Source organism: Drosophila arizonae, chromosome X (assembly GCF_054131065.1).
Source record: "Drosophila arizonae isolate 15081-1271.41 chromosome X, UAZ_ARI_1.0, whole genome shotgun sequence".
Taxonomy (NCBI): domain Eukaryota; kingdom Metazoa; phylum Arthropoda; class Insecta; order Diptera; family Drosophilidae; genus Drosophila; species Drosophila arizonae.
In genome coordinates, this window is record NC_142927.1 from 28,533,362 (window position 1) to 28,551,531 (window position 18,170).

General features: G+C 44.3%; 2 protein-coding genes across 12 annotated transcripts in view; both read left to right on the plus strand.

Moving 5' to 3' along the window:
• Zdhhc8 (zinc finger DHHC-type containing 8) overlaps positions 1-17,609 on the plus strand; it is a 32,974-nt gene extending 15,365 nt beyond the window's left edge. For 4 of the 10 annotated variants that reach the window (XM_089474036.1, XM_089474033.1, XM_089474034.1 and 1 more), the window contains 8 exons: positions 6,266-6,384; positions 6,448-6,605; positions 6,707-6,879; positions 7,027-7,221; positions 7,287-7,602; positions 10,643-10,929; positions 10,993-11,196; positions 15,653-17,609. In XM_089474036.1, coding sequence (XP_089330162.1) covers positions 6,266-6,384; positions 6,448-6,605; positions 6,707-6,879; positions 7,027-7,221; positions 7,287-7,602; positions 10,643-10,929; positions 10,993-11,196; positions 15,653-17,021 — 2,821 coding nt within the window. In that variant the 3' untranslated portion in view covers positions 17,022-17,609. Of the gene's footprint in view, positions 1-6,265; positions 6,385-6,447; positions 6,606-6,706; positions 6,880-7,026; positions 7,222-7,286; positions 7,603-10,642; positions 10,930-10,992; positions 11,197-11,974; positions 12,597-15,652 lie in introns of all 10 variants that reach the window. The other 6 variants (XR_016271016.1, XR_016271017.1, XM_089474037.1 and 3 more) reach the window with 6 other exon arrangements.
• Positions 12,604-15,794, plus strand: LOC108619092 (uncharacterized). Of its 2 annotated transcripts, XR_016271018.1 has the most exons (2): positions 12,604-14,950; positions 15,653-15,794. XR_016271018.1 is itself a non-coding variant. In XM_089474040.1 (1 exon), the coding sequence occupies exon 1, from the start codon at positions 13,467-13,469 to the stop codon at positions 14,895-14,897; it is 1,431 nt and encodes a 476-aa protein (XP_089330166.1). In that variant the 5' UTR covers positions 12,604-13,466; the 3' UTR covers positions 14,898-15,179. The 2 variants fall into 2 exon arrangements, 1 of the variants encoding a protein (XP_089330166.1); XM_089474040.1 differs by lacking the exon at positions 15,653-15,794 and having other exon boundaries at positions 12,604-15,179.
• Positions 17,610-18,170: the final 561 nt, after the last annotated feature.

Below are 18,170 nucleotides of genomic sequence, written 5' to 3' on the forward strand. Positions count from 1 at the left end.
TGTTTCTTTGATGCGATTTACGTAGAGAGTAAGTAAAGAAAAGCAAGAAGAAAACTTTAAAATTAGTCCAGCTCATCTGCATATTTTAAACAGCATATATCATATATTATATACATATGTAGCAGGTCAATTTATGATACATGCACTTTGTAAATTATGGAGCCGCTACGTAATGCACAGGTCCATTTGCCATGGTTGAGCTGCCCTAGAGAGCCTATAGGCAGAGGGCAGAGAGGGTCGACATAGCTGACTGACCTTGCACTGTAGCCAGTAACCCAGTTAGGGTGAACTTTATGTGCTTTAAGCGCCGCTTTTCACTGCAGAGCCGCAAAAAAGGAAAACCAGAAAAATCCAAAACACAAATGTGGAAAAAAGCTGGAAAAAATCAATTTTCAGTCTCTTTCCCGCAACTCATAAATAAATATTTAAGTTTATATGGCGATGGCGCATGGCAACAGGGCAACAGGGAGGACTTTTCATTTTGGTCTGCCTTTTGGCGCATCAGCCTAAGCTATCATCGTCAGCATCATTATTATCATCGTCATTATTATCGACCCGAACTGAGTCACGCCCGCTCTACGCTATGCCGCCTCTGGTTTGCCCTTCATGACTTTGTAAAGTTCTCTCATCCGGCGCAACGAAATGTTTAAGCTGAAATAACTGAGCTTTTTGCTTTTTTTTTTTTTTTTTTGATTCGTTTCCTTTCTTCTTTCTTTTTGCGTGTATTCATTTCAAGTTGTTTCGTCAATTGCCCAGAGAAACGGGCAACAATGTATTGTAGCACCTGTCGACGCTAATAAATTGGAAGAACATCGAATTTGCTCCGCTTGGACTGTACTAAAGCCAATGTACTTATGCAATAGCTAAAGCTGATTAGCAAAGCGCTCGTCTCATTGCTAATGACTGATTGATGCTGTTTAGCTGATCAGCTGATTCGCTAACTAGCTGATTACAGCCGTAATGCATTAAATGCTTTAAAGCTGAGTCTTTGATTCGTTCACTCAATTTCCTATGTCTTTCGGTCATTATTCAATATATATTGACAGAATATGGGTAAGGGATAATGGAGACCTGTTGATTGCTTTAGTTCTTCAGTTTTAGCTTTTATTATTTGATTAAATCGGGGACAAAGTATATCTGAAATTTCAAGCGAACGATTTACCTCAGTTCTGCCTTTAGATAGTTAGAGCGCTTCTCTCTCTAGCAGATAGAGAGAAATTTTTATATAAATAATTTGTTTCTGTATTATCTATTACCCTATTTATAATATTACAGAAGAATAGTAAATTAAAATAATATAAAGAGAGGATAGGTTGATTAGTGTGAACATGTTCTTATGAGATATTAAGTCTAGGGCATATATCAAGTGGAAGGGAAGAAAAATACAAATCCTAGCTCACCATAAGTCTACAGGATCTTGGCACAATTGAGGTAATATCATTTACGATCTGGATTATTGGCACCCTCCCCTCTAGCCTGAAGTGGTGCCACTTCACTCTTGTCGTCTCTCTAGCCCCTCGCTGTGCGTGTCCCAATTTGGCTCAGCGACGGCCAGTCGGATGACGCTGGCTACCCAGACGATGACTAATGCCCCCAGCTCTCTTAAGCTCTGTGATAGCGAATGATATTTTTATATACGCTTGTGCATGTGTGTGTATGCGTGAGTGTGAGTGTGTGAGTCTTGGTGCGCTGTTAAGCGCTTCATGACACAGGGAGCAAAGGCTGAGTGTGACAACGGGGCAAGGAGAGAGCGTCATCATTTACTTTATTTTACTTTTCTTCACCCAACTTCATTTTGAACCAGCTCCTCCAGCTGCAGCACGTGTGTGAGTGCCTGTTAACTGCTTTCGCCATGCATGCGGCTGCTGCTGCTTCAATTAATTGCACACAGCAATTTAAGGGGTCGTCAGCAAAGCCACTCGCACTAGTCCTTGGCCATAAACTGCGACTGCGACTGCAACTGCAACTGCGACTGCGACTGCGAGTCGCGACTGCAACTGACACTGCGGCCTCTTGATATGTCGCATTACACAAGAATTCAATTTCCTCAACAGCATTCCGACAGCTAAGGATATCAGCTGAGGCTGCCTGCCTGCCTGCCTGCCTGGAACTGTGCGTTCACCTAATGCACCGGATATGCCCCTGCCAGGGCTTTCAGTTTACAGCTTCCACTTAGCTGCCCGCTGTGAGTCTATTCACTTCGAATCTGCTTGTCAGGCTGAGGGAATTGCTTTGCTTTGCTTTGCTCTGCTCTGCTCTGCTTTGCTTTCCAGGAAGTGGCGTCCTTGGCCCCGCCGAGCAAAGCAATATTTATCTGTTGCTGGCAAGATTTAAATCCCAATGAAATCAATGCGAAAAATATGAAATTCAAACTTCTTTCATTTGTAGAGAGATACACGGATACATTTCCAGTATTGAATTCAAGATAAATTTGCTATCCTTGGAGAAAATTGTTGAATTTCATTATTTAAAGTGTTTATATTTAGTTTGTGTCAAAGTCAATATTCAATAAGATGATAAATTGACATACTAGATTTTACACTGAGTCGAATGTGTACTAAAATCAAGAAAATGTATTTAGAATATTTCCTATATTAAAAGGAAATTGAGCATAGTTAGTAGAAATTGAAGTCAATTTAAAGTAAACTAAGCAATGTATCATAGCTATTGCAGTGAAATATTGTACTAACTTTGGGATAGAGTATATAATACATATAGTACACAAGGAGACGCTAATATATTAAAATTAAAGCAAATATATATGAATTACTGCTAATATTAAAATAATGCTGTACTCAATTTAGCTGAAAGTAAATATAGTAGACAATAAATGCTGAAAATGCTAAAATGAATGTAATCCAAACATTGATACTTTTGCAGTATTGAATTTTCAATAAATTATTATATAGTACCGATATATTATAGTACCGATAATGCGATATGTCACGGGGAACAGTATTCAATTTACACAGAAATTCAAATTATCGAGAACGATTTTTTAAGGAGATGGAATTTTTGGTTCGATTTATTGCGATTTTCTATTTGGCGTGTTACAAATTATCGAGACTCGACTGTGGTAAAAAAAAAGTTGAATTTAGTTTTTTAAACATTTTATATTGAGTCAGAGTCACCTGATCGTTGGCAAATGCACTTTTAATTTGTTGTAATTTAATGGCCAACATGAATTAACTAGAATAGTAACGAATTTTGTTCAGTTATCAAAGAAGGTTTTTGGTATGTTGATTAAATTTAATAAAATTGAGTTTCTATACTAGAGGAAGAAAATATATTAAAAACATTTCTTATATCAAAGGGAAATTCTACTAACGTTAGCATGCAGATATAGTTGATAGTGAGAACGAAACGTAATTGAATATAAAGTAATCTAAACATTGATACTGTTCCAGCAACAAATTTGCGGTACTTTGGGGCAAAGAAAATAGCTGAATTTCGTTGTTTGTGCTGTTTGTATTTGGTTTGAGCCAAAGTAAACTTGGCCAGATGGCAGGAGTAGGACATGAAAGCCTAGATGCCGGCTTGATGCTGCCAAGTGCGCTTCTAATTTGCTCCAATTTGATGGCCAACATTAATTGATGTCTGTTGGGCTTCAGTTCTGGATGTTTTCCTTTGTTGATTGCATGATGCAGACAGTTCGTGGCTCTTCTTCTTGTTCTTGTTGTTGGTGTTGGTGTTGGTTGCTGTTAGGCGTAAATCTGCCCTGCTGGTTTTTTTTTCTTCTCTATATTCCTGTGTCGTTGAGGACCTGCAGCATATAGTCACGACCTACATTAAGCACACAGGCTTGTAAGCTGTGGGTGCGGGTGCGGGAGCGGGAGCGGGCGCGGGCGCGGCTTGGTTCGTCTCGGGTTGTTACACTGCATAAATGAGTGCAAACGCCAGCAGAATCCGTCAGCAAACTTATATATGGCAACCGATACCAGGGCAGCATCGTGCTCGTGCCTATGTACGTGATGCTGCCTATACATGAGTATCCCACTCGCCCCGTTTCACTCTCCCTCTCGCCCTCGCGCTCTCTCTCTCTCTCACACACTCTTGCTGGGCGTTCCATTTTGTAGTTCGCTCTTTAGCCAACCTGACGCCGCTTTTAAGTTGAAGGCAGGAAGAGCTCATGTCTCATATTTCCTAAATCTCCTTTTAAGCTGCTGCTGCCTGGATTTAGCTGAGACTCGACTCGACTCGACTCGCCTCGACGCAGAGCCGCTTATTTATACCAAATTAAAATCTAAGCATGTAATTAGAATTTTTGTAATACGAATCAGCTTTGCATGTAAGCTGACTCAAACTGCTTGATACATATACATATATATACAAGTAAGCGTATATATGGCAGTTGAGTAAATCAATAAAAATCAATGCGTGCAGAGCTGCATGCACCGCAGTACAATATTGCGTGTGGGCGGCTTGTGTGTCCTCTTTCAATGCGGTCAAGCCCAGATATCCTGCGGCAGGAACTCCCCAACCCACATCTGCTTAATTAGTTCCGCTCGTGAGGAGGGTTAATCAAAATACCAAAAGAGTCTAACTACTCAATTTTAATTAGGCAACTTGCTGAAACTCTCACAGCATTCGCAGCCACAATTTATGTTGCAGTTTCTGCCTCTGAGTGGCAGCCAAAGTTGAACAAAAGTTTTGAGCAATTTGTTCAAAAAGTGTCCTTGCACCTGCCAGTTGCCAATTGCCAGTTGCCAGTTGCCAGTTGCCAGTTAGCAGTTAGCAGTTAGCAGCCATCCAAGGCTGCACGTGACCTTAACCGTAACTGGAGCCCGAATACGTGTGGGTGCTGCGGCACTGGCTTGGCATTTTAATTTCAACTGCGAGGGCAGCTCATTAAGTACAACGTTGATGAGATGTCTTTATCAACGTAGTTTAGTGGACAAGTTTGCCATTTGTATAAGTAGCTAGGGATATTTTGTAATTTAAAGTCAACTCGTTTTTACACTGGAAGAAATTTATGTCAAAATCTAGAAAATATGTTGGAAATATTAATATAATAATAATAATACAATAGCATGAGGTGAATATAGAGCAAATGATATCTGAAGAGAACTGAAATTAAATAGATTAAATAAATAAATATGAAATATTTATAACTCAAAAGAGCTGAGATAAAATTATGTTGAAATATAGCTTAAATCAATAGTAAACAGGGTAAATATAGTAAATAAATAAAAAGTAGCTAATACCAGTAGGAAATATAATAAATGTAAACTGAAAAGAAACTAAAATAAAATGGTAAAAAAAATATAGCTTGAGCTATATGAACAGAAAATATGCTAAATATAGTAAATAATTATAACTCAATGAAGACAGCTTAAAATAAATTTAAAATATATGTAGCTAAATCAATAGGAAATTGAATTAACTTTAGCATGGGCTAGATTAAGCAGATAATGAAAAGTCAAGAGTTATTAAATTAGTTGTTGAAACGCTTTGTTTAGTGATGCTCAAATAAGTTGGCATTGAGCAACAGAAATCTGGATTAAATGCGCATGAAATTGCGTATTTGGCACTGATTGATTAAATTTGTGATTGGAGCTAATGAATTGCAGAGATGATAGAAATTTAATTGAATATGAAATAATTACGATTGCGATTACAACAAATTGAGAATTAGGTTTCATCTTCAGCATTGGGCACTCGTTTCTTGTTGACGATGAATAATTGCTTGAGGTGAATGCTTCGTATCAGAGAAGAAAATCAAATTGAAATAAATATCTTGGGCGCGAGAAGAGAAGGCTGATGTATTCGGGTTTGATTTGATTGCTAGTCGGATTAATTTACTGATGCCAGCTTACAAGTGTTTCAGAGGCGGATTACATGGCATTTTGTGCCGCTGCTCTGGCTCTGGCCCTTGCTCTGACTCTGGCCCTTGCTCTGACTCTGGCTGTGCATTTGTTTGCGTTCGCCATCACAATGGAATCAATGCCGAATGCATTTGGAAAACTGCTAAAAGTTATGCACATCAGTGCAAGTGCAGTGCGTGTGGGTGTGTGTGTGTGCGTGTGGGTGTGTGGGTGGGTGTGTGACGCCTCGGCAAACAGTTCCAGTTCACTGGACTCTAAACTGATTACAGCATATTGCAAATAGGTTTGGATAAGAGCAAGAAAGAGAGAGAGAGAGACTGGGAGTGAGAGGGAAATCGCTATGGCATGTACATGTGTATGTATGCATGTGTGTAGGCCAGCCAAATTGTCGATGTGAATTAATGTAATTGATATGGTCATGTTTCCCTTCTGCCTTGCAGCTGCCAATACTATGTGAAGAGCCATCCGTGGGTGCTGGCCTATCAGGGCGTCATCACGTTCTTTGTGCTGGCCAACTTTACGCTGGCCACATTTATGGATCCGGGCGTTATACCCAAAGGTATGTAGCGTGCTAAACGGTGCCCAGCGTCATCCGCACAGCCTAAATTTGACTGCATTCTAGCCTCGCCCGACGAAGACTGCGAGGAGGAGTTCCGTGCACCGCTCTACAAGAATGCCGAGATAAATGGCATTACGGTCAAGATGAAATGGTGCGTCACCTGCAAGTTCTATCGCCCGCCTCGCTGCTCCCACTGCTCGGTGTGCAATCACTGCATAGAGGTAATTGTATTCGATTCGAATTCGGATTCTGATGATGATGATGATGACTTCTTTTATTATTATGTACTCAACTCAATGCGCTCTCCTTTCGTTTGTTCCAGACGTTCGACCATCACTGTCCCTGGGTGAATAATTGCATTGGCAGGCGCAATTATAGGTTCTTCTTCTTCTTTCTGGTCTCACTCTCAATCCATATGCTGAGCATCTTCTCGCTGTGTCTGTTCTACGTGCTCAAAATCATGCCCAACATCAAGCAGACGGCGCCCATAGTCGCGTATCCTTTTTACCCAAACATCTATCTAGCTTCTATCTAGCTTTCTAACCGAACTTGATCTTTCAGATATGAAGATATTTTCCTTTCAGCTTAAGCGTTCGCATACGCAATTGTCAGATTGGTTTAGCTTAACTGAAATCCTAACAGAATGATACTGATGGGCCTTGTCACTGTGTTGGCGATACCAATCTTCGGGCTAACGGGCTTCCACATGGTTCTGGTGTCGCGGGGCCGCACCACCAACGAGCAGGTGACGGGCAAGTTCAAGGGCGGCTACAATCCCTTCTCACGTGGCTGCTGGCACAACTGCTGCTACACCCAGTTCGGACCACAGTATCCCAGGTAAAGTACTATCTGTCACTGCAGAGGCACATTCCAATAACTGAGTTGTCGATGTATTCGAGCAGCCTGCTGAAGCCGAAGAAGTACGCATCGCGGCGATCGCAGACCCAAAATCAAGCCATCAGCACCATATGCAACGATCGGACCAATCAACAGACCAACGCCGGCAGTGGTAACGGGGCCGGGGCCGGAGCCGGTGGCAATGGCAGCACGGCCGGCGGCGTCGGCGTCGGCAGCGGCATGCGCGGCACTGCGGTACAATATTCACCCCGCTCCTACTACGAGTCGAGTCGGGAGAAGCGTGGAATTCAGGTAAAGACTTATATGGCCGAGGGCAATGGTTATAATCAACGGTCGGGCAGCACAACGCTTTATAGTAAGGTGGGTAACATTTTGCAAACCAAAACGAAACATTGCAGTAATTGCTATGCAAAACGATTATAATTCTCTCTCCCTCTATAAACAACCTATAATCATGTATCTACTATACTACTCTGTACAAGTATCTGTATCTTTGTTTGTGTACATATCTCAGTCGACGGCATTTGGCCGACTCGGCGAGCGACTGCTGCCGTAGGCAGCGGCTCAGCTGGTGTCGCCACTTGCTGTCGGACTTCACTTTTCATTTAATCTGTTTTAACTGTTTGGTTGAGTTCGATTGGGTTTAATACGTTTTAGTTTAGTGAGAGTTACTTGGCTTGTACCTAACATTTCCTGACTGCTAACTAACGCTTATTCGCCATTTGATTTCGGCTTAACATGCGCCTTGCAATTGACTGGCAACTGCTTTTGCTTCATTTCCATCCGCTCTTTATCGTATTTATAAGTTAATCACGTCCTCACGTCCCACATCTAATGCATACATAACTCTCGCCCATGGCTCTTCGTACAACAATATACACATACATATGCATATATCTCTATATATATTATATATATGTGTAGCTAATGCACAGTTTGTTCGCCCGTCGACCCGTAATTATCGATTGGCCTTTAGATTTATATAAACTTGATCCAAGAACTGCCGTTGTTGCCTCAAAACTTTTAGTTATGCATTTGATGCCTTCTTTTGCCGTGACCTGCCTGGCCCGGGCTCTACCCGCGCCAGTTAGACACGTCTGTAGCGTAGTTATAGCCACTTTTTGGTAACAGTAATTGCGCAGTAGTTGACGCCTCAACGCATACGTACAGTAAGCCACTGCTAACACGCACACGCTCTCACACACACGCACAGAATCTATCACAGTTGAATAAACGCAAAAATCCCTAACACTTTTCGTTATATCGTCCTCACAATCTTTATGCATTCTCTCCCACTCTCTCTCTCTCTCTCCCACACTCTGCCTCTCTCTCTCTCTCTCACTGTCGTCTTTGCTTAAGCTTGGTTTATTTTCTTGCTGCACTTGCGTAGATTTATAATGGATTTGCCATCAAATACAAAGAAAAGTGACTTAGTAAACCAAAGCGTTTGCATGTCTGCCAAGAACAAAGCATTAATCGATAACATATTCGATAAATCCAATAGATGAATATCATATGTTGAGTGTGAGCACATGGAGATAATAAATCTGAATCTCTGGGGAGTTGAATAAGTAAATACCCAACGTAAAGTAGGTTTGAGTAGGAGCTGTCCATTTAAGGGAATCTGAATTTCAAGAGCTAAGAATTAAAAGTAGAGCCTCTAAAGCAATTTGATATATTTGAAAACCCTGCTAATAATTCAAAAGTATGACAGGACAACTCGCTTAACATTGCGAGCAGGGTATTATTTCCTCTATTTAGTTGGTACATTTGATAACTCCAGCAGATGTCAAAGCGGAGACGATAGACTAGGGACTAAACTGATTAGGAAAGAGCCATACCATACGCGAGTACAGTGTTATTAGCCCAATCTGCTATATATGTATACTAGGTAAGGGAATCACAAATGAGTTAGAGAGACCTCGTACTATGCCAATATACTCGTTTTTGAATAGAAAGTAGAGATGTAATACTCGCCGATTTACGTGGGCTATATTACTTAGCATATGGGAAGAGTCTGTTCTGCTATTCGTGGAAGCGATTGGCAGACACATTGGCAAACGATAGGTAGAGACCAACATTGCACCAATCGTATATACTCATTGTTGACTTGGTAGTAGAGTATTATTTGCTGATTTGTGTGGCCTCTCAGTGTAAACTACTCCCGTATTCTTGTTGTTTTGGGAACGTATTTAGAGGCTCGACGCTGTAGCCGAATATTAATTACTTTGTTGAATTTTCATTTCTGTTTAGTTTGGTTAACTTAAGGGCTTCGATTAGTTTGCTGATTTTTAGTTTGTGTTTAATTTTGATTTGCTGCATGCGGTTTCAAGTACTTTAGTTTAGTTCGCTGTTTACCTAATTTGAAAGCTTTTGCAAACGTTACTGCTCTGTTCTGGCCATTATTTTGGCTGCATTTGTGCTGTAAATTCGCTCGCAGATTGTTGTGCAACTATTTTTCAATTTAGTCTAGAGAATTTATATTAACTAAATATAAAGATTGGTCAAACAACAAAAACAAATAAAAAACTCTACACTTTCTGCAAGCACCGAAAAAGGTAAAATACAAAAATAATAAAAAGAAACGAATTAAATACAATATATACTATATGTTTCTAATTCAATTATTTAATTAATTAATTTTTTACTACATATTGATTGATTGACTTGAAATTCGTCACATGATTTCTTCTGTTGCTTCTCCTCACTGAAGATTGATTATAATAGAATTGAATTAAGATCTCCGAAATTTGATATCACTTTCCCAATCTCCTCAATTTTAAATATCTTTCAATATATACATATATCTAACTATCTTTTAAACTCGATAATATATTTAGTTTTTTTTTTTTTTTTTTTCTCACTCTCTTGCTCTATTTATTTCCCTCTGTCACTCTCTCTGTGATCTAAATGCCCCACGAATCCGATGAATTCTGTAGCTTTGACCCATCAACTCCCTCGTGCAGTTCATATCATATGTAGCCCACCTACCTACATCTCGCCTTGCATAACTCAAAACTACAACATTTGAAAATACCCTGTAAAAAGATGGCAGTTGCTGCATCTTGACGTGGACACGGGCATCATACACACTGTGCGTTACATCTATGCAGGGGCCAAACTCTGTTAGCATCGCATTCGCTTCGGGCCAAGATTGGGCGTTCGACAATCGACAGTCGACAATCGATAATCGACAATTGGCATTCGGCAATCGACTCATTTGTCCAACCCACACAAAACACACACAAGTTTCGTTTTCATTTGGTTTCAAGTACAAATCGATCAATCGCAACTACTTATTCTTTTTTACGTAGGCCTAAGGTTGTCTGTGTTGAGCAGGTGGCGTAAACTGTTTATTAATCTGTCTAAGCAATCTGTGTGCGCTCTACACTTTTCGCAGCTGTCGCCGGGACGCGAGTGCTCCGACACGGACCTGGAGCCGCCGCCCGCCTCACAGAGCCAAGACTGCGAGCCGACGCCGCCGCTGCAGCGCCACAACTCGACCAACTTCTACCTGCCACAGGTGAGCGACACGGCGCCTGGCATCAACATGAGCAACATGAACAACGGCAACATTGCCAGCGGTGCGGGTGGTGCCTCCAACTCGGCGCAGTCCGGCGGCGGTGGCGACTCGCCGCGTCACTTGCGCATGTATCATCCACGGCACAGTCCGCACGCGCGCACCAGGTGAGTAGCCATTCAAGTATGTGCCAAGCGCTTGCTCTCACGTCTGTCCACGATTGCTTTTAGGGGCCTGGATCCGCAGCGCGGCTACACGAGCGATCCACTGTCGCCGGACCAGCCGGGCGGTGGCTACGTCGTCAACGGGCAGCAGGGCATATCAGTAGCACAAAGCCAGCGCGGTGGCACCACCACGGCCACGCCTACCATGCAACAACGAATTAAGCCACTGGGCGTGGCCACCCCACTCGTCAGCGCCAGTCCAGTGAGAAGGTGAGTGGTGTCCGAGTCGACCCATCGCTGCGGTGGTGCAGTCGCCACAAATCGATTTTCCAGCTAGCCATACGTATATATATATAATAATTTATATATATGTATATATCGAAATGTCCATGTGTTGAGCTGCTTATTGCATTGATTGATTGTGAAGTTGTGCTTCAATATGCTGTTGCTGCTGTAATTGTTATTGCCATGATTAGCTCGCTTACAAAGAACTGCACACACACACACCCACATACACAGATCGACCACGCGTGTGTGTATGTGCGGGAGTCCTAAGATAATCGCGCTAGGAAATGCGATCCTCAGTTGTTTATCGTTGGCATTGTATTGGCTGCTGTTGTGAGTTCGCTTGAAGAGCACTCGAATCTAGGCCTGTATCATAATCGCAGTGCTCACTGTACACTCTGTACTCATTGCACGACAGCGAGCGAGTTGGCTTCAAAGGTCAATGCACTCCGGCTATGTCAGCTATCCTCTTTGTATCTATGTACCTATCTATTTGTCTCGCTCTCTCTCTCTCCGTTTTTCTCTGTATCTATCCATCCATCTCCGTCTATTTCGTGCCACCACTCATACGCTTTAGTCGTACACATCTCTCCCTATTTGGCTTCGTCCTTCGCGCTCTGTTTCCCTATATCTCATCAGCATATCGTGTATATATTTAGCACAAAGCTTTTCCCCATGATTTGATTTACACACTATTCGACTAATTATTTTACAACTTTTCTTTTTTCCGTTTTCTTTGTTTATTTTATTTTTCTCGATGTAGTCAATACTCAAATTCTGAGAACAGTACTAATTCCTAGGCTTAGCTTACCAGAAAAAACAAAAAGAAACAAAAAACACTTAGAAAACCAAAAAACCAACAAGAAAACTAGAATTAATGTGAAAAGTGAGACGATATCAAATTAAAATTACGATTACGATTACGATTACGATTACGATTAATTATATATCTATGTGTATATAAATATGGATATAGTTAAGATCCTACGTTTAGTAGAGTGTTTAAAATAATGCAGATTACACTGTGTCAAGCAGAAAGAGGCGCACTGCAGAATTGAGCCCGAACCCGAGCCATATCCTGAACCAAACAAATACCAGATACAGCTCCTCAGTCAAGTTCTTTTGTGTCCAAACGTTTCCTACATAACTGTCTACGTACTGATATATGGATAGACGTCAGGCGACGGCACACAACAGGCGACAGTTGTCTTCTTAACGTTTCCGTCCACACACACACCTACACCTACACTCCTACACCCACACATACACACACGACACACACACACTCTGACACTTTCCTAGAAAATGTACCACAACAACTAGCGTCAACACCAAGCGCACCCACTCAATGTACTACTACTACCTTAGCTTTCATTTGATTGAAGGTGAGTGAATTCTTGATTTTGGTGCCGTTTCACTGTCTTTTTTCTTTAATGATATACCCTTGCAGTGGTTGCTATGCAAGCCACCAAGTGGCCTCTCTATATATAGGCTTGCAAATCTATTGATTTGCGTTCTTTAATTAGTAGTCTTGTATGTCTGTCTGGGTCTCTAGTCGCCAATGTTCTATAAACTATATGATATGAGGAAAGAAGAAAACAATCACGATAATATAAAGCTCTACATTGTATAGGTCCAACAAATTTATAAGAAAAAGGTTCTTTTTGCTGTCCGCACTTCGTAGAGAAACCTCTTCAGCCTTCTGTTAGGCTTCCTCTTAAGCGTGAATACTTTTACAATTAGTTTGGCTTTTCAATCATTGGAGAACGGGAACAGCAAGTGAGTGAGAAGGCAGACAGGCATCCGGCCAATGTGATCTTGGTGGGGTGTATAGAAATCGGTTGTATGCCTGCAGGGGTATTTCAGAGCTTCGGCAGTCCGAAGATAGTTCGTATCTTGTTTTGTTATTTGCCGAGACTCACCTCATTCGAATCAAACCAAACCGAAGGCGCACACTCAGCAGGCTTTGCCCATTCTCTGTCACAGTCACATTCACAGTCTGGCTCTGGGTCTGGGTCTGGGTATTATAATAACAATTCATTCATACAAATAAGACACACAGACACGAATGTCAGCTCGCAAAATCTGTCAGGCTAGTATCGAAAAATTGAGCCAAGCAAACAAATTCTCGTATCCTTGTTTTGTTGTATTCCTATTAAAAATTTTTAATTTTATTTTTCGGCAAACAAGTTGAATTTCGCCAAATTGCGGTGCAATCGGTTTTAATAATAATTCTAAAAAGGGCAACAAGCATTATGAATAGGAACAAACAGCAGCCACAGCAGCCACAGCAGCCACAGCAGCCGCAGCAGAACTCGAACCGCATCAGGTCGCTGGGTCTATTGGACAAGACACTGCCACTCACAGTCGCAACGCCGCCGCAGCTGCGCAATCGCCGCCAATTCCAGTTCAATGGGATGAGCTTCGAGACGAATCCGCTCTCGCTGCAGAAGTCGCGTGGCGGCCTGGACGGCGATGCTGGCGATGGGCGCTTCTCAACGCCAGAGGAACGCCGAGATTCCTCGTCCTATCATTCCTACAAAGCGTCGCAGCTGCCAACGGCCAGCCGCCTCTATAGGCAGCGCAGCTGCCAGAGCGAAGTCTCTGCTGCTGGCGTCGAGCCGAGTAGCCCCCGGTTGGCTGCGACGCGAGTGCTGCATCAGCCGGAGCAGCGAGCGGTGTGGTCGGCTGACAACGACAGTGGCAATCACCGGGCCGGCGGCGAGGATGCCTATAGCAATGGCTACAGCTGCAACTACAGCAACAGCAGCGCCATTAAAAGCGCCAGCAACAACAACATCAACAAACTCAACCACATCAACAACAACATCAACAAGAACATCACCAACAACATGAGAAACAGCAACAGCAATAACAATATCAAGAACAACTGCAACAGCTCCGGCAGCAACACCGCCGAGCGGTTTCAGAAGGTGTTGGCCAAGTACGGCAAGCAGGCGGCAAGTGACGAATACAGCGTCAACAACAACTTCAACAACAACCACATCAATAACTGCAGCAACAACAACAGCAACATCAACAATAGCAACAGCAACATCAACATCAACAACAGCAACACAGCCACCAACAAGGCCAGCTATACCCACAGCATCAACGCCAACAGCAACCTGAGCAGGAACTACAACAACAGGCTGACGGGCTACTCCTACAGCAACAATATTGAGAGGAAGAGCAACATCCAAGAGGAACCCAGCAGTGATCTGGGTCCGAGGGAACCGGCCGTATACCCGACGAGGCCATACAGTCGCTCGCTGAAGTTGAGTGGTTTTCGCTACGGGCAGATGCGAGCGGGTGGCGGTTGCAGCTCGGCCGTGGCCAACGGCTCCAAGATGGACTACATTACACTGGCTGGCTTCCTGCTGGGCTATCTGACATCGAATCTGTTATTTTTCCTCTGCTGGTACTTCACCTGGCTGAAGGGGCAGGTGGTGAAGCTGCGCAATCATTTCCTTGGTCAGGCGAATCTCTGGGAGTTTTTCGACTTCGAGGACACCACACGCTACTCAATGCAGACCAAATTGCTTCTGGCCCCAATTATACTTGGCTGCAGCATTCTCTATTGTGTCGTCAACGTGCTCCATTTGCTGATCAAGCTGGTGCGCGCCGACGTTCCGCGCACCGTTATCGATTTAGTGCAGCGCATCGCCCGCAACCACTGGCCCTAGCTCTCTAGCTATCTAGCTCCCTAGCTGTTGCTCAACGTGATGATGTGCGACCCGTGAGCCTCAATTGCAACTCTCCCAAACAAAAATAATCGGTGGTCACCCACACACAAGCGCACACACTCAGTCTCAGCTGGCTAACTGAAATAACACACACATACCCATATATATACATATCCGTATATGTATATAATATATGTATATATATGTATATTTACATGAAATGCAGTGGGGCAGAATGGTGTCGAATTGTACTTAATAAATACGAAAGGTTTCATTTCTAAACTGGTCTTTGCATAATACCGATAACCGATAACAGATAACCGATTGCCGTCTATCGATGGGCCTCTCTGTTTGTGGCCCCGCAACGGCCTACTCAGTCTAACAACCTCTTGTGCTCAGTCGCGCTCTCTGCAACATGTTGTGTAACTCGTCACTAACCCTCAATGTTTGATTATCCTAACGGTATTGTGGTCCCAGTTCGTAGCCTAACCACAGCGCCAACACACCCACATGCCCACACGCCCACACACAGATACATATGCCTATACCCAATCACAACTCATGACTACTTTCACACAGAAAGAAACACACATTCTGTTAATCTGCTGTCAAGTCCTAACATTAACATGGCGCGCTGTTAACGATCGCAGCCACAGTGTTATCCGTTAACATAACTCGCTCTCTAACTGGCTAAGCATGCATGTCAGCATTCTCTCTGTCGCTCACACACTCTCTCGACTGGTCCTCCTTCGCAGATCCAATCCGGGCACTCCCACGCAACCTCGACGCCCCGACTTCATCGGGCTGAACGCGCAGGCGGCCCAGCAACAGCAGCAACAGCAGCAACAGCAGCAGCAACAGCAACAGCAGGCGGCCGCAGCGGCAGCTGCCTACTATGAGTACACCAGCGGGCTACCGCCGCAGCATCCGCAGGCGCCGACGATTCAGCACCAGCAGCAACTGCTGCTGCAACAGCAGCGGGTCATGCTGCAGCATCAGCAACAGCAGCAGCAACAAGGTGAGTGTGCTCCTATTCGATGCAGCAGCCATGAAGCTGGGGCTAATCCTCTTTTGTCTCTAGTGCTGCAGCAGCAGCAGTCGCTGGCGCAGGCTGCTTATGGCGGCAGTCCGCAGCGTCGCTTCCTGTCTGAGGGCGAGCTGGTGCGGCAGGGCGCTGGCGGTGAGCTCTCCTATGCGCGCTCCAACAACACGGTGGACAACATACGGGAGCTGGCTGGCAGTCCGCAGCGCGGCGTCTACATGTGGAAGGACACCTCCCCTGGCTTCGGCGGCGGTGGCGGCGGACCGGCCAGCGTCAGCATTGGCAGCAGTGCGGGCACTCTGCCAAGCAGCAGCAATACGGGCGGCATGATGCAGCATGCGCAGTACATAACGGCCGGCGGTGGCGCTCATCCGCTCATCATGACCCACTCGCGCCTGCAGGACTACGCCAGTCAGCAGCAGCAGCAACAGCAGCAACAACAACAGCAGCAGGCAGCCTTGGCGAATGCTGCAGCGGCGGCTGCTGCCTCATATCATCGCTCCAATCCAACGAGCCCCACAACCTTGCCACAGACGTCCGCTGCACAATCGTACATTCTGCGCTACGGCGGCGGCGGCGGCGGTGGCGCCGGAGCGGGCGCCCAGTCTGGCAGCAGCGGCAGCATCGCCAACATGCCAACCAGCAATGCCGGCCCTGTGTCCAGCGGCTATCAGCCCCAGTTGCGTGGCGGCGTGGCAGTCTTTCCACCCAACCCGCTGGCCGGCGTCAACGTGAGCAGTGCGGCCGGGGCGCTGCAGCCCCAGCCATCGCCTCAGATCAAGCGCAAGCAGACGCCAACGAGGCCGATGAGTTTTGTGCGCGCCCTGGAGATGACCGATTCAATGGAGATGCAGACACTTGAGCAGCAGCAGGCGACGGCGGCCGCTACGATTGCGCGCAACAACGGCGGACTGCCCAGCGGCATTCCGGCGAGCCTGGCGCAGCAGAATGCGGCCGCAGCCGCCGCTGCAGCTGCTGTGGGACGCAATGCGGCGGCCGCAGCTGCCGCGGCCGCATCGAATGCCACTGGCACACCGGACCGTGCCAGCATCTATGATATGAACTATGAGATCTCCGTATAACCCGTGGTTGTGCCCGTCGTCGTAATGCCACCCGCCTCAACAGCCAGCAGTGCAGTTGTCACGGCAGCGGCAGCGGCAACGGCTACGGCCACGGCCGCCTACTACACCCAGCAGCCACAAGAACAACAACTGCAACAACAACAGCAGCTGCAGCACACCATTCTTAACCACGGGGCAGAGCCGGCGGCATACGCTTCGGTGCCCGTACACATGCCCATGCCCATGACCGTGCCGGTGCCGGTACCCGTGCTGGTCGCCAAGCACTGCAACGGGATCAGCCAGAGCCCCCCCAACATCAGCAAGACGCCAAACAAGCGCAAGTTCTCCACGTTCTTCTGAAGCTACAGTCATATATATATGTATATATACATATATGTATATAGATAGATAGATAGATGTATATGTATGCGTAATGGGATATCGCAAAGCTGTTCGGTTTGGCTTGGATTTTTTACTCCTAGCGTATTGTTAAAATCTTATTTTCATTGATTTATATATTTTAATAATTTATTTAAATTTTTTAATATTTTACATAAGCATTTCAAAGTTGGATGTCGAAGAACTGTAAATAGAGAATACTATTTGTAACTATCAGTTTTTAACTTACGCATAAGACAGGAATTTCTTCTTTATTTTGTTCACACCTTGGAAGATTATGGCCAGACCCAGACTATGGTAGGATCCAAAGTATTTAAGTTACGACTCTCGACTCGCTCGGATTAGAGCAAATGCGATTTGTTTTTAATCAAATTGTTCACGAAAGTGTTTATCTACATATAGTTTCATATACATATATTTATATGAATTCGTATAGATAAAGGTATACATAGATATTTGCATCGCAATCAAATTGAATATATATATACATATATAGGCAGTCAGGTCAGATATAAACTGTGGAGCTCGGCTAAGAGCTTACGTAGCAATCTACATATATAACTATGTACTACTACAACTATTGAAACTACACCTAATGAAAAACGCCAAAATTTGTAAACGAGTATCGAAGATAACTTATTTTATACAAATACTATATATATCTGTTTGTGTATGTGTGTGTGCGTGTGAGTGCAAGTGTGCGTATATAGTGGTCGCTAGTAAATCATAAAGCTTAAGTATTTTTCATTTCCCTAGAACTCTGTTTTTTTT

Coding starts and splice junctions, on each gene's coding strand:
- LOC108619092 (XM_089474040.1), top strand. CDS start 13,467: ATGAATAGGAACAAACAGCAGCCACAGCAGCCACAGCAGCCACAGCAG.